This window comes from Barbus barbus, assembly GCF_936440315.1.
Source record: "Barbus barbus genome assembly, chromosome: 10".
NCBI lineage: Eukaryota > Metazoa > Chordata > Actinopteri > Cypriniformes > Cyprinidae > Barbus > Barbus barbus.
The window spans coordinates 16879935-16905118 of record NC_136738.1 but is presented as its reverse complement, the minus strand read 5'-3'; the positions used below and the strand labels follow the sequence as shown (position 1 = coordinate 16905118).

Here is a 25184-nt window from a genome sequence, read left to right as displayed (position 1 = left end):
ATCTGCCTTTCAGTTTTATTTCTGATTCCTCAGCTCGAGGTTACTTCTGGTCGCTGCCTCAGGTTCTCAGGTGGCCTGTGTGAAAAGCTAATGGAAATGTTGGCAAATTCTTCTGTCACAGACGTGCGATTTTTTTCGACAAGCCCGCATGATGCAGTCTTGTGTGTGCATTAGTCACTGTCGGTTTTAACAATGCCGTACTGATGAACGACTGGTGTAACGCCGAAACTTTGCTCTAATGCTCGACCTCTGCGCGCGCTCAGCTCCACAGTTCTTTTATTGACATGAATACAGTGTTCAGCGCCAGGCAGAAGTTACAACGCCTCTTATGATCAGTTCAGAAGCGATGCGTAAAGTTTGGCCGGGAATGCCTATACTTTGCGTGTAGGGAAGCCAGCAGGTGTGTTTTCTCGTAAGTGTAGCCTACTGTGTTTAATCACGCTCCGAGGGACCCACGGACCGTGAGATTATTCGCGTGCAACTGAATAAACATCGATCTGACCCCGTGATTTCAAAGAGCTGAAAAGTTGCTCAGAGTTTATCTTGAATGTGTTAAGCAGTGTTTGTTTTTCATTTACGGTGCGTCATGAGACTTTGGGAACATTTAGGTTGAGGTGTTTAAACTGATAGTGAACATAGCACGTTTATCCTACATCTTTAACAGGACACTTTTAAATCTCCACGTCTCATCTGCGTTGGTTATTTTTAAGATCAATAGTTCAGGAAATTGGCGTTTCCTTGTTTTCCAAGTTGGGATGACTACTTCTTGAATTGTGTTAGCTCGTCCTATTGTTTGCTTTTGTTTGGTAGTGTGGGAGCATTCTTAGAAACACATTGCATAAAGTAAATAATTGATTACCTTTGGAGCTCTTTGTAAGTGGTGCTTGAAAAACAGTTATAAGATTGCCTCTTTAATTTTGCACTTGCAATTTAGTGCTTTTATTGACAAAATATGTATTTATGTTGCACAAAAACAAATGTGTAATCTAACCCATTAGATGCATAGACAAATAGACGTCGTAATCAGGCAATTGGCTCTTCTTTGATGTAACGCGTTAATAAACCGCTTCATTAATGCACAGCAATCCTTCAGTCCGTGTATTCAGCACGTGTAGTGTATTAATTATCGCTTCGATGTGGAATCTGCGCGTTTGATGGTCTCTTAAGCCAGCAGAGCAATACACAGCGATAACAGTAAATGTAGCCTACGCTGATTCAATTAGAATCTTTGGAAAGCGTGAATGCTTTCACACCGGTTTTTCTTCACACTTGCGTCCTAATTTAGTTTTAGACGTACTGCTTCCTTAAGGCCAGACATGGCGTAAATCCATTTCATTAAGTTGTTTATTTCTCCAGAACTTAATAGGTAAACTTAAACAGTCTGTAGCCTACATAATAATATAATATAATACAATAACATAACACTATAGTTATACTACAGTATATAGTTTATTCTATTTATTTAAATTTTAATTGCGTTTGTGATAACAGTACTGCATTGACAAATGCATTTGACAGGTATGCATCAACTTTTACTAAGCTATAAGAGTAATGTAGACTATAGCCTATCATTGAATATATAATTGAATCAGATACTCTGAATAAAAATACAATTCATAATTTGATATTTTGTCAGTGTAAAATACAAAAAAGTGCAAAACTGTTGTAATGAACCTGCTATTTAATTCATACATAAATGTAAGAAGAGTAGTGAGATGTCCTGCCGCTAGTGGGCGCTGTTGACCGCCGAATCAATCCTCACGCATTCAGCAGGCGGCTCTCTGTCGACCTCAACCTAAATAAACGCCTTTATTTTGAGATTATTTGCCATGTGGGACTTGAAATTGACCTTTGTGCGTGTCGTGGAACACGATAATAACAATTAAATTAATTATTTAAATTAACAATGATATAATAAAGAGAAAGATTAGTGATTTAACATGATTAGGATGCACGTAGGTAGTATATTGTGTACTTATTAGTACAGTTTGCTGTTTTTTCGGTGTAGTTTTTGTAACAGCTGCAAATATACACATTGTACCCCGAGTTCTCTTTGAAATGCAGAAATGTTATTAATCCCTAAAAACTCAAATCTGGGTTGGCGACCTGAAGTCCGATATATTCCTCTCCCATTGCTCGACCAGTCGCCAGGCGACCGCTTGATTGACAGGTTTCTCTCCATGGCTACCTGTCCAATGAGAGAGCAGGTGGGAGGAGTCAGCGAAAAACTCGCTCTGACAAATATTCCGTGTTGTAGACGCTCGCAGCTACTTGCAGTACAGCCTCGCGCAGAGAAAGGAGCAGAGTCCCGCAATTCACGCGCACGGTTCAGTTCAGCTCGGACCTGCAGCTGTTCTGTGCTACTGTGAGGGTCCCACAGCGACCCATGAGAACTTTCATTTGACTTCATCGTGTCATTTTATTTTATTTTCTGTCATTAGTCATTCTTATTTTTTGCTTCATCCAATAAGGCTGCAATTAATTCATTCTTGTTCATCTTTTCCAAACTGCCTCATTCGTTTTTTGGGAACTCGCCTGAACGGAATACCTTGCATTTGGAATTGGTAACTTACCTGCTTGGTTTATGATCCACACCGGGGGGGATTAACTTCCATGTCTCCACGGACATCCAGCACTTCAGCGGCGACGACACTGGTCGCCTTCCTGTGAGGAATGTACGTGCTCCCCACGGCCGGTTGATAGGAGAGTGCTCCACTCAGTCGTTTATTTTACCGAATGAGAAACTGCCTGCTGTCCGCGGTGCTGCTCTCTCTCATCTTGAGCAGGACTAATAGAGGAGTAGCCTAGCTCTTCCCTTTGGGATGTTTCACTTCTAACCGCACTCCTATTCAGCATTTATTTTTTTACTTTTTCTCCTGGGACGGGGATATTGAGTTTGGATTGTCACAAGCAGCACTCCAACAAGACGCTTTCTTTTTTCTAATTATAAATTCCCGCGGAACGGAATTTGACCGTAACGGTCGTAACGGACCATGGGCGACTCTCTGTGGAGATATTACTTTGGAGTTCTAGTCATCGCGTGCAAGGTGGACCTGTCCCGCGCGCTCATCCTGGACTCCATATACTGGAACACGACGAATACCAAGTAAGCTTCGTTACTAACCCTCTCTCACCCCCTTAGCAGCGCTCAGACCCTGGAAGTGTCGGTAAAATCGTGAACGGTCAAGCAGGATAAATGGCTTTGTACGGTGTGAGGACGTGCTTCTGTAAATGAACATTAATAGCAGGTGATGTGGATCATCGAGCCGAGGCGTTATTTCCACTCACAGGGGCTTAGAACATTAATATTAAAAAATTAGTCGCATTTTACAGTAATTAATAATTCCCCATGCTAACTTGTAAATTTGAGGCAGAAAGAAAAATAAATGATTATAGTTTTGAATGGCCCCACAGGACCTCAGGTCATAAATCTTGAGAGGATTTTTACCCACAGAGATGTGATCTGTTTCATGACACGAAATTATTTCAAGAAAACAATTAAGGGAAATCAAAGGTGTGACATTTCGTGTTAATATAGACAACCGTTCATATACAAGTGTTGGTTAAATGTCCAGCTGAGGCATGTTTTATTGAGCGGCGTATAGGCCCCAAGTCCTTCACCTCAGTTTGTGTAATTCTCACCATCGCGATCTGATTTAAAATCAGACATACAAACAAATTAATCTTTTCATTGTTTTATTATTTCTCCTGGTCGTGGTATAAGCTATTATTTATTTTATGTTTTCTGATGTAGGCTGTTAGTTTCAGACTTGACGAAGCCCTTTAGCGTAATTACGTGTATAATTCTCTAAAATGTTCTCTTGAAAGCCTTTCTTCCCTCAATCCTCAGTGACTGCGAAGTCAGCGGTGAAAATGTCCAGACGAGCACATGCGTACCACATCGGCGCTGAATCATGCATTAAAACATCGAAACATCAAGTAACGCTGAAATCCGACGGGGTCTCGTGTCCCGCGCGGGAGTCTCGAGCGCTTCAGTAATTCAGCTTTCGCTCGCGGCCCATTTTTATAGAGAAATATTTCTCTCTTTTACCCCTGCATGTACAGGCCAAGGGGCAGCATGGATCGACCGCATAACAGGTGTCTCGTGTTGATAATTACGGTCTTTAGCACACACAGGTAAAAGAGCGGCTGTCTTTAGTCCTCTGGCAGTGTCGCAAGCGTCCTTAAGTACGTTAATTAATAAGAGTGTAACTGATCTAAAAGGCACAGGATGCGCTGGGATTGAGTTGTTGAGAGGATCCTCGGTCTACTTTACAGAGCTTATTTATTTATTTATTTATTTAAGGCTAAGTAACTTAATAAAAAATCAAAATTTTGTTGGGTCTACATTATCTTGAGAGAGAAAATAGATTAGTATGGATGCATTATTAAGAAAGAAGTGACTGTTCCTTGCTGTATTTGTTGGAAATTCTGCCGTGAGGGGAAAAATTAAGAGGATGACGTGTTGCATTGAGAGATTCAATTTTGCTGAATGTGCTCATGACCATTGGCCCACTCCACTTAACCTACTTTTACATTGTTCCTATTTAAGACAATCTTTTAGGTTTTTTAATACTCTATAGGGAACTTCAATAATTACAATTACTAATGTTTTAACTATATTGCAATATGCCAATTTAATTGACGTGGATGAGTGATGAAAAGTTGTGGCCATGTCTATAGTGAATCAAAATTTTTATAGTTTAAATTAAATATGTATATTTCCCCAAATATTGCATGAAGTGCTCTTGTAGAGTAAAATTTTGTTAATTCAAAGAGTAGTGCTTGGCATTCAAATGGAAAACGATTTTGAGAGTATTTTAGACTCTTTGTTACAGTTTTAAGCGAGCCATGTTCATTACACTTTACACTAGCAATTATGTTTCTGGGTGATTACACATGTAAGTACTGCGTAATTGTATTTAGTATGCAATTATGTTTTTCTGGAGTACTTTGTAATTCTAATTGCAAATTATTTTAGTTCATTAAATTTGTATATAACTTAAACACTGAATATGACGTGTCACCTCCATGTCGATATCTATTGTGACATCTTCATTGATGGAGACCCAGAAGTGACCTCCAACGGCGTGTCTCTCTATTGTGTGTGTCAATGTAAATATGCAGGCCTCATTCTCCCCAGGCAAGCCGGCGTTCCATGGAATTACTCACTGCGCACATTCCTGCCGTTGTGTTGGGGCAGTTCAACGTATAGTTCTTTGTAGCACAAGACTAAATGGTGATGGCACTGCTAGCGTTGGTGGCTGCATTTTACCACCTGACAAGATAAACAGAGCAAAACACTGGGACGTGGCAGGAGTCTTGTTACATTCAAATATATTTTTGTGCATTTGCTTTCTTCCTTGCTTGCTTTCCTTTGCTTGCTTTCTTTTTTACTTTGGGATTAAATTATTTCATGATATGAATTGTGACCCTGGACCACAAAACCAGTCATAAGGGTCAGTTTTTCAGATTCAGATGTATACATCATATGAAAGCTGAACAAATAAGCTTTCCACTGATGTATGGTTTGTTAGGATCGGACAATATTTGGCCGAGATACAACTATTTGAAAATCTGGAACCTGAGGGTGCAAAAAAAAAATCTAAATATTGAAAAAATCTCCTTTAAAGTTGTTCAAATTAAGTTCTTAGCCATGCATATTACTAATCAAAAATAAAGTTTTGATATATTTAAAGTAGGAAATTTACAATATATCTTCATTGAACATGATCTTTACTTAATGTCCTAATGATTTTTGGCATTAAAGGAAAATCAATAATTTTGACCCATACAATGTATTTTTGGCTGTTGCTACAAATATACCCCAGCGACTTGAGACTGATTTTGTGGTCCAAGGTCACAATTTATTTTTTGATAATAGATGAACTGAGGAGAACCTGACTCCCGTCTCGCATCGACTCCAGTTTCATTTTAGAAACACAAATACCCAATAAACAAAAAAGTACAATTTACTCTCTGAAGATTAGAGAGAAATCCCATAGGTATAATATTTGTGAGTACTGACTAGCGCTTCATCTAAAGTATCAGTGCTGCATAACAGGAGGGGTGTGCTAAAAATCTGTACGGTACTGCCTATGGCCTTCTGTACATGAGACAACCATAATACTCAATCTCTGAGCGAGTGTGTGCGTGAAGGCTGTTTTTTCTTTCCTCCCATTGCAAAATGTGTGTCAATCCAGTGCACAGTACTTTTTACCCCTCCATTGCTTTACCTCTGATGTAAAGATTCCTTTCCCCTCTCTCTTCTCTCTCCCTCTCTTTCTTGTTCCTTCTGGTAATCCATTTTGTCGGAGGTGGAGAAACAAAAGCAGTCTGCTCTACACGTTTTCAGTCAAAGGAGGTTCTTAGGAGATTACATCGCTTAGCAGGGTTCTGACGGGGGCACATCCATGGCTTCATACACATGCAGATACAACATGAATGAATGAGGGGCGATTTGGCCATGAATAATAACTATTCCTTCCCCCCTTCTGCGTTTAGGGATGCAGAAACTTCATGATAGACTGCTAGCAAAAGGCTTTTATGATATAGATGCTGAGTTAACCATTTTCCAAATTTCTCGTCATCATATTAGAAGATGGGAGGGATTGTTTTACCGCTGGGAGAGAGCGAGGAGAAGGAAAGGGGCTTAGGGAAAAGTATGATGTCTAGTCACACAAGTTGATTGTTAAATTGCATTTGGGTTGCTTAAAATGCGAGGAGAGAGCAGACAGGGTCTTTCGGGATTATGGATTGAATAGATGAGGAAAACAGGAAAGAATGAAGGGATATAGGATGACAAAGGGATAAGGCGCCCGTCTGGTCGATTCACCCTCTCACCCGACACAGGTCTCGGTTGCAAAGCATGATGGAGCGATTAAACCGTGAGATGTCTGTTGATTTTTTTTGTCCTGTGCTTTCAAGTCTATGTCTTTCTATGCCCGATGAACCTCCATATTGGTCTGATGATTGAAAGTCAAACAGCTTAAGTTCCCTCCGCCCATATGCGTCCGTCGCCCAGTGTTGTTTCAGATCTTCGGGTTAAAGCGCTGTGTTCCCATTGGGGCAGGATTAGGCTACTGCTGTCATGGTGTCACAGCTCGGCCCACACAACTAGAGATTAACACAGGAAAATAAAGAAAGAGGAGAGCTGATAGACAAATATTCATATGCAAAAGCTCCATTTGAAGAAAGCAAGATATATGAAAACATTGGGGGGGATTTTAAACAGTTTATCATGAACACGTGTTGTTTTTAGTTTTAGCAAATTATATATTTTGACCCTAAGAAAAAAGAAAAATGAAACGGGCAATAGCACATAAAAAAAACAAAAAAACAGCTGTCTTATCCTTTACTCTTTAACGCTTTTCAGACGTCCATCCAGCCCACCTGTTTCTCAGCTTCAGTTTTATCGTTTATATCATGCCTAAGTTGCCAGAGAGAGTTCTGAAAGTCTTCTACTCATTAACCGCTGTTAGTGAATTTCTCTTTTCTTTTACTTCAATGTCTATGAGCAAGTTTATTTAAATGGGTTCATTTTGAAGTGCGTTTAGAAAGACTGCCAAAAATGAATATTTCAGCCTGAGCACAAGTGAATGAGTCAGTGGGAAGAAGACAAAAAGAAAAGATAAAACAGATGCGTTGTGAGTATAAAAAACAGAGATATGAGGGAAAAAATGTGGATCACAAATAAAATTATGGAGAAACGTCCTCAAGTGGCAAGGCCGTGTCTTCTTAGATCTACTGCACATGTCCTGACCGTTCGCTCTTACACAGACGCGTGCCTTTTCCGACTTAATGGCTTCTCTGTGTGCAGCTGCAGTCTTGTTAACAGAATGAGCGGTCTGTGTTAAACGTGTGCAAACCCTTATTCTGTGATCCTTTTCTTTTTCATATTCACATGTCTCAGAATATTTACGACCACTGGGAGAATCAGGCTAAGGTTGGGGGGTTAAAGTGTGTCTTTTTGACAAGCATTAAAGCCATTTACAAACATAAGTGTGACCTCTGGCTTTATTTGTTCAATTACCCCCCACTTTTACATCCTGCTCCCTACTCAAAACTAAAACACCCTTTTAATAGTGGAATGTGTGCGTATGGGCTGCGGGGTGACCTTGTATGCCCTGTGGTTTAGGATAATGACTGACTGTGGGCTGCAGCAATGTATGTAGCATCTAGCATGCTGCATTTGGCCTGTCTCTCCTTTTCACTGCTCAATTGTATTTGCTCATTAAATAGAGGTTAATAGAATTAGCATGTGGTATATACATACATATGAATGTACGCTGTTGAAAGTAAAGATTCTTTATTGGTATTAATGGCTCCATGAATAACCTTTAACATCCACGGAATGTTTCCAATGCACAAAAGATTCTTTATAGTGGAAAACAGGTTCTTCAGATTATTAAAATGTTTTTCATACCAAAATATATGTTCTCTGAATCCAGAAAAGATCTTCATTGGAATCGCTGTAAAAAAAAAAAAACCTGTATTTTTAAAAGATGTTTAGCACTTTACTATTTGGGAAAACAGAGCAGGTGTGTGTGTGTGTATAAACTTTTAAGGTGTGAACATGTTTTACTCTGGGAATTTACGAGTCTCGCCCTCTTCTTTTGAACGATCCCATGGCAAATATTCAAACACACCGCACACATATGCAAGCAAACTGTTCTTGGCTTTTCAAATAAGCTTGCGTAGCGATAAGACACGAGCGAGATAGCGATCCAGTGTTTGGCTCGAGAGGATTTGCGTGGCTAGATCTGTCGTACAGATAGTCCTGACAGCTACCCTGCTGCACGTCAAACGCACGCACACACAGCAGAGCAGTTTTCCCAGCTACTCCTGTTTTAGTCCCTCGAGGCGAATGGCTGGGAGCGTCGCCTGATGTGAGCTGCTGCGCTTTTCCTCCTTATTTCTCATGACATCATTTTCTTTTCACAGCGCTTGGCATCAGAAAGACTATTTGCCTTTATTCTTAAGTATGAGCTGTGAGTCAACACCTTTGTCTCGTTCTAGCTGCTCCATTTTCGTTTCTGGTTTCTCATAAAGCAACTTAAAAACACTTGTGCATGCAGTTTAGGTTCGTTTCAGTTATTCTCCTATGTTTTTATGATCCAGCTAGTTCTTTAGAACCTGTTTTATCCTTTATAATCGTTGCTAAAAAATTGATCGCCCTCTTTTTTAATTATTGATCAACACTACGCTTCACCATCCAGCATATTTTTGATCCTGAGAGCAGTTTGAATATGATTTATCGTCTATGATGTGTCTCACTCTCTCTCTGCCTCTGTCTTTCTCTCAAAGGTTCGTGCCAGGACAGGGTCTGGTGCTGTATCCACAGATCGGGGATAAGATGGACATAGTTTGCCCACGCGTGGAGGGTGGTTCAACGGAAGGAGTGGAGTATTATAAACTCTATATGGTTCCTCTGGAACAGCTAAAGTCCTGTCAGGTCACAAAGGCAGACACGCCTCTACTCAACTGCGTCAAACCGGACCAGGACGTCAAATTTACCCTCAAATTCCAGGAGTTCAGCCCAAACCTTTGGGGCCTGGAGTTCTTCAGGGGGAAAGACTACTACATTATCTGTGAGTATGACAGCAGATATCTGTAAACCACCCTTGCCACACTGTTCTGGTCAATTACATTTGCTTGGGTTTGTTTATGTGGTTTTAAGTATTGGGAAATGTTGACGTTGCGGGGTGAACTGCATTAGCAGTGTTTTAGTGAGTCGTAGTGCAAATAATAACACATTTACACCACATTTGCTAGTGTGTGTTTACATCGTGTGAAATGGTTGTTAGTTCAGTGTTACAGAGACGGAAAGTTTCTGTTTGTGAGTGGCATTTGACCATGAACGCATATGTACACAAACAAAAATGACTTCTCGTATTCGCTTTGTATGGTTTTGCATGTGGGTTGAATTTTCACATTTTCGAGAACAATAACTGCTCACCTGGCCTCAAAACATACAGTTCAGGCTCAAAGCAAACTGTTTAAACAGCGGGTGAGGTGGAAGAGGAACGCAGGGATCTACCAAATGGAATAAGGCATACACACACACACACACACACACACACAAACAGAGACTGCTTTGATACACAGCGTCAATCTCATTGCCCAGACCTGAGCCGTTCTCTCGCTCTCGCTCACAATGAGGGTTCACTTCCAGCATAAGGAGAAAATCCAATTTTGCAGTTCTGGGCAAATTCTCTCCTCTTTTATTTTGCTCTCTCTCAGTTTCTCTTAAGCGACTCTAATTTGTGGAGAAAAAAGTAAAAGACAGAAAAAGGAGGTGGAGAAAGAGAAATTAGTTCATTTTGCTGCATTGTACATGATAATTGCCCTGGTGTACAGCTGGAGTCGTGTGTGTGTGGGTGTGTGTGTGTGGAGTTGTGAAGTGCAGAGAGGTATGACTGCTGTGTGTGGTTGGGGGGGGTTATTCAATAAGTCATTAATTAAAAAGTTTAATCCTAATAGCTCAGTTTAATCACTCTGTCTTTATCAATTGGATCTGCTTAGAAACCAATCAGATGATTTCAATCCCTTATAAATGTGTTCAGCAAGCCAAACGTCTGTGTATGTGTGCAGGACTCAACAATGAGGATTTTGTTCTTTAGGCCAGTTGTATAGATTTTTACTTGGCCTGACAACATTTTCACATAATTACAATAAACAGCTGTTTTTGAGGAGCATATTTTACTATGTGACAGAAAATTATATTGTTCATTAAAGATTAAAGGGATTCTTTAAAAAAAAAAAAAAGTTGTTCTTTTTAATATTCTGTTGATGAAAAATCCTGAAAAAAAGTATGGTTTCCAAAACTGTTTTTAACATTAATAATATTGTTTCTTCAGCACCAAATCATCATAACATAATAATTTCTGAAGGATCATGTGACACTAAAGACTGGAGTAATGGCTGCTGAAAATTTAGCTTTGCCATCATTGAAATAAATGACATTAAACTAGAAAACATGAATTGCTGTTTTTACATTCATTTGTTCAAATAAATGCAGCCTTCAAAAGCATAAGAAATTAAACATAATAATAATAATCATACAGGCCCTAAATATTTTCATACTAAATGTTCAAAATATGCACAAAAGCATGCAGTTGGTCAGCTGGCCTAAATCTCACTCACTCTGACCCCAGGTCATCGTCCACCTTTATTGCTTTATTGTTGAGGCCTGGTGTGTGTTGGTGTGTGCTGGCCAAACTTTCAAATGGCTCTTCTATTGTTCATATGCAGGCTGATGCTGATGACTCTGATATGATTGTGTGTGTTTGTGTGTGAATATGAGCTTGATGTGATCTGGTCTGACAGATTGCCCTCAAGCCGGGAGCCAGAAGAGAGATACATGATCTAAATATGGCATGAGAGAGAGAGTTAGAGAGAGCAAAAATGTTTCATAAAAAAGAATACAATCTGCAGAAAGATTGAATCAATTGAATGAAGCAGAGACAAAGCGTTCAGAAATTTTGTCCCTTAAGAATAGAATAATAGTTAAATGGTGAAAAAAAGCAAGTAGTGCTCAAAAAGCTGAATGTAACTGGTTTACATCCATAGTTTTAATTATTGTTTCAGCAGTTTTAATTAGGATGGAGTCTATGACTGGTTATTCTTCAAAGTTGTGTGTGTCCTGGCATTGGCAGAAACATTTAGCAGGTATTTCAGTTGCAGGTTCAGAGACAGAAAATTTCACATTCTCTGAATTTTTTTTTTTTTTTTCAGACTTCCCCATACTGACAGATGATGAAAAATGAAAACAATGCCCCTTAGCAACTAGTTATGTAATGTAACAGCATGCCATTGCCTGAGGGCGAGCATGTCTTTAGACACCGACGATGATGAGCATTTATTACTGAAAAGTGATAAGTGATTTATAACATTAAATCATAGAGTTGAAATTCATTTCCATTGTATTCTATTTTTAACCTTTGTTTCTTTCCTTTTTGTTTTTTCATAATTTCATTTGTTGTGGTTTCTGTTTTTCATATGCTTTGTCAATATTGTAAACGTTAATAATCATGCCAATGAAGCACTGCTGGCTTTAAAAGAGCGATATAAAGAGAGAGACACGTTGTTTGGTTTTGTTCAAAGCCAGTGAGGGCTTTTCGAGGTGCCGTGCCATATCTTATTAGAGTAGATGTGCAATGTTTGTGTGTGTGTATTGTTGTGTGTCAGCTCTCATTATTGGCCTGAGTGCTGTTCACCACTCTGTGACCCTGACGCCATGTTGATCAGGTCAAACTCCAAAACAAAAGCAGCTCATCATCACAACTCACATTCAAGTTCAAGGAGCTATATTGTTAAATTATTGCTATTAATTATTATTATTATTATTATTATTATAAAAATCATTTTATGTTTCAGTATAATGCTATGCAAAATTTCGAAGCATTTAACGCCTGTTGCATGGTGTCGTTTTCCAGTCCTGTCCCACTGGTTGCCCTTTTGTCATGGCAGGACTTTACATACCTCGCAGCCTGTTTGAGCTTGATAGGGTTTCACCAAACAGGTATTGGTGTCAGTATTGAGTTTTTGTGTCCCCATGTAGCACACAGACACATTTATCTAGCTGGGGGCATAACCTAGTCTATCACATATATACAATACATACCGCAGACTAACCCAAACCGCTAAAAGAAACCCTTTTCCATTTTAGAATGAAAATATATTTATTTTATATTATATTTTACTAATATATTTTATTTATGAATCATTTTCAACTGATGACGGCCCCAAAGGGAGGTTTTTAGTTATTGATCTATATTAACAGTATGTGTTTTTCTATTATGGTGGGCTCTTTCCATTGACCTCCATTGTTGAGCCCTCTTGCTGCTCTCCACAAAGTAGGTTTCAGGCTTTTCTGGGGAAATTTGGCCTTCACAATGTAGGCCAAACCTGTCCCACACACAGATACTCTTTGCCAGCCGGTCTGTCAGTTCAAAGTCAAACATTCTTTCACTTAAACTCATCTATGAAGAAGTGCTTCAAAAGTGTCTTTGTATTCTAATCAACACGTCACTTAAACCAAAACTAAATGAACCGCGTGTGTCATGTGACTGTTGACCTGGAATGTGAAATCATCATGTGATTATTGTTTAGCAATGTCGTGTGTCGCTTTAATGCGTGCATGTTTAGGCTCATTTGCCATATTTATGAACACACAGAAAGCAACGAAAGCTTTTAAGGAGCTTTAGATGTAATGAGCTTGTGTTCTTCTCAACACTAAAAAGCCACAGGTTAAAGAAGCAACAGAGAGAGTCAGATGGTGTCATGCAGCAGTCCTAACAAACAGATCAAGAAGAAAAGTAGAATCAGAAGGATCCGTCTCATGGCACACACAACTCACTCACACTCCATCCTTGGCAGCATCGGAAAAAAAAAGTGATGATGGGGGACAGGCGCCTCACAGACTCCAACATCACTGCCCTCCCCCGTCTCTTTTTCTCTCTCTCTGAATGCAGGCCACATTGTTCTGGACGCTGACCAGACATTAAGCCCTTGGCAGCCCGTTAGCTCTGTGTTACTGACCCAATAGACTGCAAGCCTGCCGGGTGTGGACATGCATAGCTGCATTGTTTGGTTAAAAGCCCACATGGGACACGCGGTACCAATGGCCAGAATACTGCTGATAGTTTGTTTAGCAACAGATAATAATGTCAAACGGCTTAATTCAGTTCAAATTCATTTTACTGTAAAGTCGAATTACATGTAGAAAAGTAGTTTTCCTGGTCACACTTTATTTTAAGGTCCTATTCTCTCTTTTAACAAACCATTAACTACAACATTTGCCTCAATAAACTACTAATTTGCTGCTTATTAATAGTTAGTAAGGTAGTTGTTAAACTTAGGTTTTGGGTAGGATTAGGGCTGTAGAATATGGTCATGCAGAATATAAGCAGTAATAAACAGACAATATAATAATAATAATAGGCATGCTAATAAGCAACTAGTTAATAGTGAGGTCCTCATATTAAAGTGTTACCATTTTCCTCACTTCATTTTTTAAGCCAGTCCAACATGTTCTCAAAAAAAGAGAGGACTGTTATTTTTTTTTTTATTGTTTAGTCTATTTTCCTCTCACTCACTTGTTTCTTGACAAACATCTGCTGTGGCTAAAGTGTTACACGCTCTTAAACACACTCCAAACCTCACATTCATTAATAGCACTCTCTCTCCGTGCCTTATTCGCTAAATTATTAACAGCCACTACTAGTGCTAGAGGCCTTTGCCTCGCTGGTGAAGAAAATCAGCTTTTTATTATTCCTTTAATCCTTCTTATTTCCTATTGAATTGTTAAAGAGCAAAGGCACACTTTCAACAGGAGTCCTCCTGACCACTTCATCTTTCAACACCAAAACAAACACAAAAAAAGCAAGTTCATGAATGGCAAATAAAAGTTTGGTTACATGATTTATGAAGGTTCTGCACAGAGACTTGACTGCATGAATATTCATTAGTCACAGTTACACCATCTAAATAGCTTGTACCTTCTTTGATCAATCTCAGTTATGTGTTTGCATATATAATATCAACACATGTTGATATCATGTTGCTAAAGTTCTTGTTTTTGTCATTGTGTTTCAGCTACATCTAATGGAACGATGGAAGGGCTGGATAATCAGGAAGGAGGTGTGTGTAAAACCAAGTCGATGAAAATCATCATGAAGGTTGGACAAAGTGAGTAATCTTTTCACTGTCATGTGTGTATGTGGGTGTCTATTAGCTGTGGGCCCAAGGGTGTAGAACAATAGCAAAGCCCTTCGAACCTGCCTCAGACCCTGCGCTGTAATTAATGATGATTATTCATAAATCACCTCACCGGTGACATCTGTAGTAATTACCATAGGCCACACCCACCAACACAAGCGACTGTATTTCTTGCGCTCTCACAAATAAACAGGCACAAGCTGAAGGTCACTAGATTAATCATGGGTGCTTGTGTTTTAATGACGAACACACACACACATACACACTCTCATGGTCGCTATCAGTCACACACGCACACTTTTATTTCGCTGAGCAGCATGAAAGTAATAGCTCTCCACATGAAAATGCATACATATATCAGAGTGATGAATGTGTTTCTTATCTATGTTTTGCAGACCCCTCCGATCCCATTTCCCCCAAAGAATACCCCACCAGTTACCCACCCAAACACCCCGACGTAGGGGGCAAGGACACCAAATCCAATGAAGTACTTGACAAGCCTGGTACGCCACACACTTTATCACCTCACACACCTGTAAGGGGACGCTCACTGATTCATCATTCTCTCTGCTTTTTAATTCCTTTTTTGCTGAGCAAGTGCCAGTCCTCTGTCACAACGGCATACACACTGATTCGTTTTCATAAAATCCTTCTGACAAGGAAACCGCTAGCGTGACAGAGCAAGACAGACGCATTTGTTGTAGAATTCAGCTTCTACGTAGGAGCATATGGACATCAAAGTCATTTTAGTGGAGTGTCTTAGGTACAATAATCCACTTGTAAAACAGCCTGAGTGTGAGCGTTAGCAGCTCATCTGTTCCGCCAGACAAACTCACTAGAGTCCAAAGCCGTGCGAGGCCACTCTGTCCACAGCTTTCCATGACCACGGACATTATCTATCCTAATACACATTTTTGAGAGTACTGAAAACTAACGGCTTCCACAAGCACATAACTAATTCATTTCGATAAAGGCACTTCTTATTAAAAATTATCTCTTTTTTTGTCTACAGCACTTACGCTACTATTCAGGCTTTGTACTCTGGTTTCTTCTTGAAATTTGTTTTCATGGCACTGCTAATAGCGTCAACTCTTTTATGATCAATCGCTTGTGTTTTCTCTCCTTTGGAAGTTGCTTTAGATAAAAGCGTCTGCTAAATAAATACATGTAAATTTATTTCACCATACATAAAATATGTTTAATTTAGTGTGACGGCATCTTTTTAATTGCTCATGAGTATGCCATTTCCATTCTAGTCTGAAAGCCTGTTCACACCAAGAGCGATACTAAAAAATTATAACTATAATTATATATTAGCATTCAGACCAATGTAGGGGTGGCCGATATGGCAAAAATATCATATCACGATTTTTTTCAGGAATATCACGATTCATGACTGTATCATGATTCTTTGTCATGTTGGTTTTACTATCTTGCAGGTTGTTTAAGCAGCACAGCTAAACTAATTTCCCTATTTTAAAAACAAAGCCTCTCAAGGTAACAAAATATAGAATCCGTTTTTCTGTCAATGGTTTCATTTCACTTAACCATAACCATAACCAAGTGTGTTTATATGTAAACCTTGTATGTTTTTGACAGTATTAGACGCAAAAGATAACTTCGTCCAGTAATCAGGTACTGTTTGACAGGCTTTTTAATTTGCACTACGTGCTCAGAAAAAGCGCATGTCAAAACAGCGCGTGAACAAAATGTTTAACCGGCAAGGCTTTAAAACACATGCAAATAATGTACTTTTTTGATTGCGAATAAGTGCAGTCTCTCGCCGTGAGTGTAACTTTACCACTGAGTTAATATTTGATGTGAATGTATGTTGCGATGTGCCGTATATAAACGGAGGCGCCAGAACTTTAAGTGATAGAATGTGCGCTGTAGGCATTATTTCTTCGAAAGCAGATCATGGAGATATTTTAATCGTCCACGATCAAAAATTGTCATATCGTACACCTCTAGACCAATGTTAAACTACTGTAGTTATCATAAATTTTTATAGTTATTGATGTAAACAGTCCTTAATAGTAGTTGCTCATTGTTTTTTTGCTAACTTCATGTTGTTTTTTCCCTCATAGATGCAGCTCATCAAGGTGAAGAGAAGGGAGATGGAAATAAATCGTCATCAGTCATCGGCTCAGAGGTCGCCCTGTTTGCCTGCATCGCCTCAGCCAGTGTCATTGTCATCGTTATCATTATCATGCTGGTATTCCTCCTGCTGAAGTATCGACGACGCCATCGCAAACACTCGCCTCAGCACGCCACCACGCTGTCACTCAGTACATTAGCCACGCCCAAGAGGGGCGGCAGCGGCGGCAACAACAACGGCTCGGAGCCGAGCGACATCATCATCCCGCTGCGGACTGCTGACAGCGTCTTCTGCCCACATTACGAGAAAGTGAGCGGCGATTACGGACACCCCGTTTATATCGTACAGGAAATGCCGCCGCAAAGCCCGGCAAACATCTATTATAAAGTGTGAAAACGGACACGCTTTTTTCAGACATTTTAACTCTAACCCCCCACATGCCCCTCGATGAACCCCCCGTGGGCGGCATTGACGCCTGAGCTCACCCTCGTCCTGCCCCTTCTTATTTTTTTTTGCTGTTCTTGTTTATTTTACAATATTCCTGATTATTACTCTCAGTATAGATGTTGCTGATGGTGGAGTGACACTCCTGATTCGCTGCTCTTGCACCTGCAAAAACAAAACAATGAAATAAAAAAATGACAAAAAAGAAAACAGAAACACTTCGGGAGATTGATGTGCACTATAACGTATCCTATAGTGTGTGTACGAGGGAGCGTGTGAATCAGACGAGCGGGGAAGAGGGGGGTTGAGGGGGTGGCTGTGAAAAGAGAGGTCAAGACAATGAATCTTCCTCTTTTTTTTCTACATCTCCCTTAAAGACACACCACACGGAGATGGAGAAGAGAAGTGACGTGACAGTATCACACAGCAAGAAATATGAACTTGAGCTGTTTATTTAGCTTGGCCGATTGGCTGATCCATCTCGAAACAGGAAATGAATGCAGCCTATTGCAGCCAGAGCTACATGAAGTGGATTTAAAGAGGAAGCGGGAAGCTCTCCGGAGCCTACTGTTGGACATTTGAATGGACATCATCTGTTTTTGCACGTTCACTCGTACTGTTTTCATTTACGTTAGCTCTCCTCATCTGTTCACCTCTACAAAATGACTCACGATGTTTACTTGAAGTCTTTTTGTATGGTCATGCGTCTTACTTGCATTTCTTTCTGTCATTCCCAGTGCAGTCCACTTGCAGATTTGTTTGGTAGAAGATTAATAGGTATTGTCATAGGGATCCTTTTGTGCTGGTTTATGTGCTGTTTAGTAGCGTGGAAGACACGTACACACATTTCATTTCGTATACGTCTGCTGCCAGGGCTGGAAAAATGAGACACGTAGAGAAAGAAGGAAGGAAAGAACGTCGATATTTGGTACAGTTGCTGTCCTGTTGCCTGCTGGGAAGGTGGAGGACCCACATGAACACTTTAGCAGCACTTTGAAAGCCTTACCACCTTTCCCACATGGAGGACAAACTCAAGAAAACACATTAAGAGACAGAGCGCAGGGAGCGAATCACTCAAGGCTTATTAGCAAAATCTGTCATTTTTGACACAAAATGGCCGCCTTCCCCAGGCATGTCGCTGCAAAAGTTCTTGTTTTTCTAGTATTTCTGCCATCGCACACACACATTCTCCCTCACCAGTGGCCAGTGCAGATTGTGGAAGAGAGGAACTGGTGCTCTACTTTTTTGCTCAAAAGCACAGGGACATCAAAATCTAATTGATTAGTTGAAATGAAACAAAATATTTAATTATCATTTCTTTATGGATTTGTTGAGTGCTAGATAAAAATGGTTGGAAAGAGTGCACATAGACTTTATTTATGATAGCGTACAGACAGGTCGGCGTGAGACAGCAAGAATATGAATAATTTATGGTGAATCTGTACATTATGCAAGCTTCAAGTTTTCCGTTTCTATAACAGATATTTCTCCATCTCGCTATTTGCTTTTTTCCATCGATCCCTACATGAATAGCTGCCTTTCGACCACAAACACACACATAACCGCACAAAAAGCACATGCGCTCATAGCCAGGGAAGGGGTGGCTTTGGAAGGACCCCTCAGGGAAAACAGCATGTTGGGTTTTAAAATAGCCGAAAGGAATGATAGGGAAGGGCCAGAAACGAACCAAAGGAAGGGCTCGTCTAACAAAGTCCTGGCTAAACCAACTTCTCCGGCCTGCCTGTCTCTGTTGATGAAGCTCAGATGTGCTCTGGGTTGAAATTAGGCCCCTTAATCTGGAAGGAAAGCAGTAGACGTGGGTTAGCGAGCATACCAGATGAGAACGAGCGCAGGCTAAATGTAGTAAATTGCATGAAATGAGATCTTTCAGGCTCAAATTGTGGGAGGTTTCTGGAGGGGAAAAAAAAACACATAATGATCGATGGAGGTCACAAGTGGACTTAGCGTGCGTTTTAGAGAGGAAGTTGCCGAGCAGAGGCCAGAGTATCCCACAACCCACAGGATTTTGGAATCCCTTACGTGCGTGTAGTCATTTGTGCGAAACCCTTGGTGAGCAATTCCAGCCTGCAGACAGATATCTTCATGTGTTTCTTACGTTGAAATCGAAATCGTTCACCAAAGGTGGACTTTGAGAGTTAAAAATGTACACAAACTGACTGTGGATTGCCATAGTCGCACATTAACTGTTCATCCATTTTGTTTTCACTTGTTCATGGAGGTTCTTGAATCTCACCGAGAAGCCAAGCCTTGTGTGATCGGAGCTTTGTGCCTCTGTAAGAGGCCACAAAATCTGCAAATATGCAATTTTTATTTATTTTTATAACAATTGAGAAAAAAAAAAAGATGATATACGTTCACCTATGGAAAAGTGTTCTTAACCACTGAAAATTAAATGAAACAATACAGCATACAAAAACACTACAACCCCGGTGTGTTATTATTATTTGATTTTTTTTTACTTTGTGCTGTAGGTTCGAGTTAAACTGTGAAACATGGACTTTTACACACATACATATTGAAGACTGGGCAGTTGCTTTAAACTTTAGAAGACACACACACACACATACTACAAAAACTACAAACATATTGCTGTTTGGTTGCTGTCCCATATGGGCTAAATATGACAATCTCCTTAGTTTCTTTGAATCCGAAGACACTGTCCCGGAAAGCAGGTTGCAAACGTTCCTGTAACATTTTAGGAGCGGTAGGACTCAACTAGTAGCGTAAGATGTTGCACCGATGTGGGCGGAAGGTTTGCGAAGCACTGGGAGAAGTGTCTTCGGGCCACTGTAAAATGCCTTGCTTGTATGGTCACCCTGAGTTCACGAGACTCTAGTTTTTGCACCGTACATCCGTACATCTGTAGGTGAGAGGCTGTAAATACGTTATTGTTTGTATTGTATATGGATCCCCGGTTGTTGCGATAGCCTTATTCTCACATTTCTAGCAAATAAAAAAAAGTTACGGAAAAAAAAAATGAATCACTTCAGTTAAAAGAGAGCATACTAATTTTTTTGGTAAATAACTTGTGTAAATATTGACGACGGATCCAATAATTTTTTTTTTTTTATAAACTCTTAAGTAAGATGTTTTGTATAGAATTGGAATTTTTTCCTATGTATTTTAGCTAGCACTCGTCAGACCCCTCCCACTCAACCCTTTTGCACTGTTCCCATGGTGATCTGGTTTAAAAATGATATAGAGAATTGCCAAACTGACTGCTTGCTGCATATTTGTGCCATATGTGTGTACCATAGATATTTATTTAATTAGTTCTTTGTTTTTGCTTTTTTCTGTTAGATTTTCTTCTACCCAGTTTGTACGAAACCTCAGTATTATCATTCGAGTTTTTCCCCAACTTCTCAGTTTCCTCTTATTTTTCTGTTGCTATCGTTTCCCGATGGCCCATGCGCCCATCCTTCTCTCGCAGTAAGATCTGGTCAGGACGTGCAACCTTATAAAGTCATAGAAATGAAATGGCACACATTCCACCAGTCTGTTACAAACTGAAAATGTTTTTCAATAAAATGTTTTTCCTATGGAACTTTCAGTTCTCTTTTATGTTTATTTGATGTGGTTGTGTCAGGTGGAGTTCATCCGTTGACAATTAGCCTTCATTTTTTTTTACCATCTTTCCTGAAGTGAATGAACTCTATCTAATATTCATGAATGAAAACCTGCTCAGACACATTTGGGGTTGGTTCATAAGCTGTTAACAATATTGTGGTTCAACTTTTGATCATTCTACTTAACCACAAAATTAAGCAAAGGGTTCAAGAAGTTCAGAGAGCAGAGTATCGACTTGATTCATTTGGACATATTTCAATTGTGTAAATGTGTACAATTATTACAAAATTGCGAACCCATGAACATTTCATTTTTGGAGTTAGAAACTCCAAAAAAGAACACCAGAAAGAGCAAGCTCCGGAAAGCAGAAAGTCTATAAAATGTCCTTTTGAACGATTCATTAAATTAACTAGTAATTGTTCGTAAATAGGGCACGCAGTATTTTTGATTCGCCAAGAAGAACTGCCTTAAAAGAGTTTGTGAATCAAACATACGTGACTAAAAAGAATTGTCTCATATACAAGGGTTCATAAATCAGACTATGCTGGCTGCGCAGTAAGTTTTGATTCACTAAAAAGAACCAGTTCAAAAAAAAGTTCATGAATCAGAACCCACCGGTTAAGCTTTATATTTTAAATTCACTAAAACGAATCTCTCATGAGTCATGTGTTCATTAATTGGACAGCATGAGTTGCACTGTACGATTTTGATTCACTAAAAAGAACTGATGAATCAATCATTTGATGGTGATTCAAACCACAGTAGTCAAGCTGTAATTATTGAGCACACTACATCAAATTTGTGTTATTACATTCAATTTAGACTTCCAAGTCGAGTAAAATATATATTTTTTGCCTTGTAGATTTAGCGGCAGTGTTGTGCCACCATTCAAAACAGTATAAGAAACACTGGTGAACAGTAAAAAGAATCAAGATCATTCAAATGAAGATCACGGTTTTTCAGAAAATCAATATTTTACCCAGCCCTAATTATTTTGTCGTTTTTTAGAGGCAGTTGTCAAATGCCAACGTCTAATGGATGAATGTTAAGCAGATCGGTTTCCCCATGTCTTTTGTTGTCATTATTTAAGGAAAAGTTCACTTGATGTGTACCATCTGCATGTTTTACCACTTGAGGGGAAACAAAAGAGGATGTGAGGAATTATCCTCAGAGTTCCTTCTCTCTCCTCAAGTTTATCTGAAGATCATTGCTCAGGCTGTACAAACATTCACTTCTTTGACTGCACGCTGAGTTTTGTCGTCCCGTGCTCTTTCTTGTTTTTCCATGTTGCGAGGCACTGGAGTATCTACATGGTGGTCTCCCCAGAGCACTTCCTTCCAGCACTCAGGAGAGCTTCTTCACCGCTTTCCTGTCTCTCTACACATATTTTCTCCCCTTTTTGAAGTGAAAAAAAAAAGAATCAAAGAGGTCTTTATAAAGGGTTTTCTTACTTTTGTGAAGAATAAAGGAATGTTTTCAAGAGGTTATGAGTTCATATATAGTTAGGCCCTCAAATCAATGACTGGTAAAGGCTTCTGGAAACACATCTGAGAGTTGAACAAACAAGATAAAACATGATTTAACTTGATCTTGGGTGAAACAGAGATTACCAGTTGCATTGTTCCACCAGTTCCTGTTAAACCACATGTTACACATTTCATTCATTTGGCATACCTCTGAATATATATGGATATGCCTGGAGAAGTGAATCAAATGAATCTGTGGCTTTAAGAGAGCTTGAAGTCCCTGGAGATCTACTCGAAAATAATCTGTGCCGATTACTGCGACTGGCTCTCTTTTAGAGGAGCCGCGTGTCGCAGTGGAAATCTTTGTTCCAGAAAAGTCTCTGGTGGGGAAGAATACATAAAGCAAACATCAAACCAAGAGAACAATAACAATGCTATTGTTTCGAAACGTGATTCTTTCTGTGTGTTGAATTAACACTAGAGATCTTCTCTGGGATTTGTCATTTAAGGAATGTCTAGTTCTCTTATCACTGGATGTGTTGATAGTTCAGGGTTTAAATGAAATCCCGGATGGATGTGAATTGGGAAACAATGACTGTATTGTCTCAGAGAGGACCAGAGGTGCGGTGCGGTCAGCGTTACTGACACCAAAACTCAATATTTATAATATCATATGAATATGCCATATGATTCAGATAGAGGGATTGTGACATACACATATTGTTCATGACAAAACAATTAGTCAGTGTTTATCCTAAACACATAAAGGCAATGTCAAAATTCCCCACTTGACAAGAGTCATCATTACATGAATAATCTGTTGTTTTTGACAACAAAAACACAGAGAAGAATCAATGGAGCGCTTTGGGATAAAGCGAGTTTCATGTCTCATCTCCACACCTGAGTTTTACAGGAAATGTGGCTGTCTTTATTTATAGCTGTTCACCTCACTCTGAATCCTGAGCCTGTTTAACCACTATTGTGCGCATGGACATGACAACACGTACACACACACACACATATAGCCTATACGCCCTCTTCTAGAAAAGACAAATGCAGAGTGTGTTAAAGCACACGGCTGTGTGAGAGCTGCGCTGGGTGTGTTTGGGTGTGTGTGGATCAGTATTTGCTTTCAGCAAGTGCAGTTTCAGGTTGGTCAATGTGAAAATGATTATCTGTCACTAAAATATGCTGACACATGAATGTCAGTAAATATGACTAAACAAATACAAAACCAAAATCAATCCCATAGGATCAGAGGAACAGCCCATTATTTGTGAAATTTGTAACTTTGTGCAATTACACCATGACCTTAAAAGATTAGCACTGATGAATGTTAATGCTACTGCCAATGAGCTTCTCTTGGAAGTTTTCTATTGTATGATAACTACACTGGGAAAAAGTTATCATTCACTCAGAAATTGCAAGAACATTTCATATTTAAATAACAAAGGAACAGCAATTGAAACACTGAATTAATGTGAAATTTAACTAGAAAAATAAAATAAAAAATATTTTCTTAATTGTATTTATTTACATTTTTTTAAACAGTTTAGAATCTTATAGGATCTATTCAGCCTATCTGCCCTAAATAGTATTGAAAATGACTAATATCACATAGAATTTAGGATGGATAGTGTGCACATTGGGACGCAGGCAATGATTACCTTATGCGCTGCGATGACAAGAAGTTGGGGTCAAACCTTATCAAAGATTAATTTGAGTTAAAATATTAACACATTAAATTTTTTAGATGAATCGCATGCGTTAATGTTGACAGCCCTGATATATATATATATATATATATATATATATATATATAAAATATAAATAATTTCTCTTAAGCTTCATGTAACACTCTGCCCTGCCCGTCTTAAAAAAACTTAGACCAATAAAAATTATTGTTACAGGTCAACAGGTCAACGTGTTGAAGTAACAATGCAAGATCAGTTATTGTAATTTTCTGTAAAAATTTAAAGAGATATGATGCTACCTTATATGTATATATATATGCACTTACAAAATACACTTTATTATATACATTGAGGGTCAGGGATTGGGAAATGAATGCTTTTACACAGCAATGATTATTGCTTTTTATACAGCAAGGATGAAATAACTTGATCAAAAGTGGTAGTAAAGACATAGAATAGCATTATAATGTTATGAACATTCTATCCATCAGCTCAGTTTCCTCAAAAATGTGAAGCAGCACAACAATGATAATAAGAAATGTATCCTGAACAGCAAATCAGCATATTCGAATGATTTCTGAAGGATCGTGTGACACTGAAGACTGGAGTAATGATGCTGAAAATTCAGCTTTACCATCACCAAATAAATTATATTCTGAAATATTTTGCAATAGAAAAAAAGTGACTGCTTTGCCTGTATTTTTGATCAAATAAAAGCAGCCTTGGAGGAGCATTATTTCAAAAAATATATTAAAAAAATCAAATACAAATGTTACCAATCACAAACTATTGTTTGATAGTGCATTTAAAACATTAAAAATATGAATACTAAATTATTTCAAATATTACATCTCAAAAAAGATCTCAAATGTCTCAGAACACATAATTTTAATCAGATTTCCCCCAAAGAAAATGTGAAAGCTCCACAGACTCTGTCTGGGCTTATTAGTAAACTAAACAACACTGTTTATTGTCCTCATTCCCACAGTGGCTCCACTTCCACTGTCATGGACTGTCAAACGGCCAAACATCTAGAGAGCTTCAGCTTACTGATGCCTACCAATCAATGTGATTGACAGCTCTCAGGAGGCGTGTCACAATAGATACCCCACCCTGTGTCACTTCCACCTGTCACTGAAGAAGCTTTAAGCTGTCCATCAAATCGTTGTCATA

General features: G+C 39.1%; 1 protein-coding gene across 1 annotated transcript; it reads left to right on the top strand.

Annotated features, from left to right (window-relative positions):
* The first annotated feature begins 2255 nt into the window (after positions 1 to 2255).
* LOC306875713 (ephrin-B2a) lies at positions 2256 to 20826 on the top strand. The gene is made up of 5 exons (XM_079426418.1): positions 2256 to 3106; positions 9307 to 9590; positions 14599 to 14691; positions 15117 to 15224; positions 16809 to 20826. The coding sequence occupies exons 1-5, from the start codon at positions 2994 to 2996 to the stop codon at positions 17210 to 17212; spliced, it is 1002 nt and encodes a 333-aa protein (XP_079282544.1). The 5' UTR covers positions 2256 to 2993; the 3' UTR covers positions 17213 to 20826.
* Positions 20827 to 25184: the final 4358 nt, after the last annotated feature.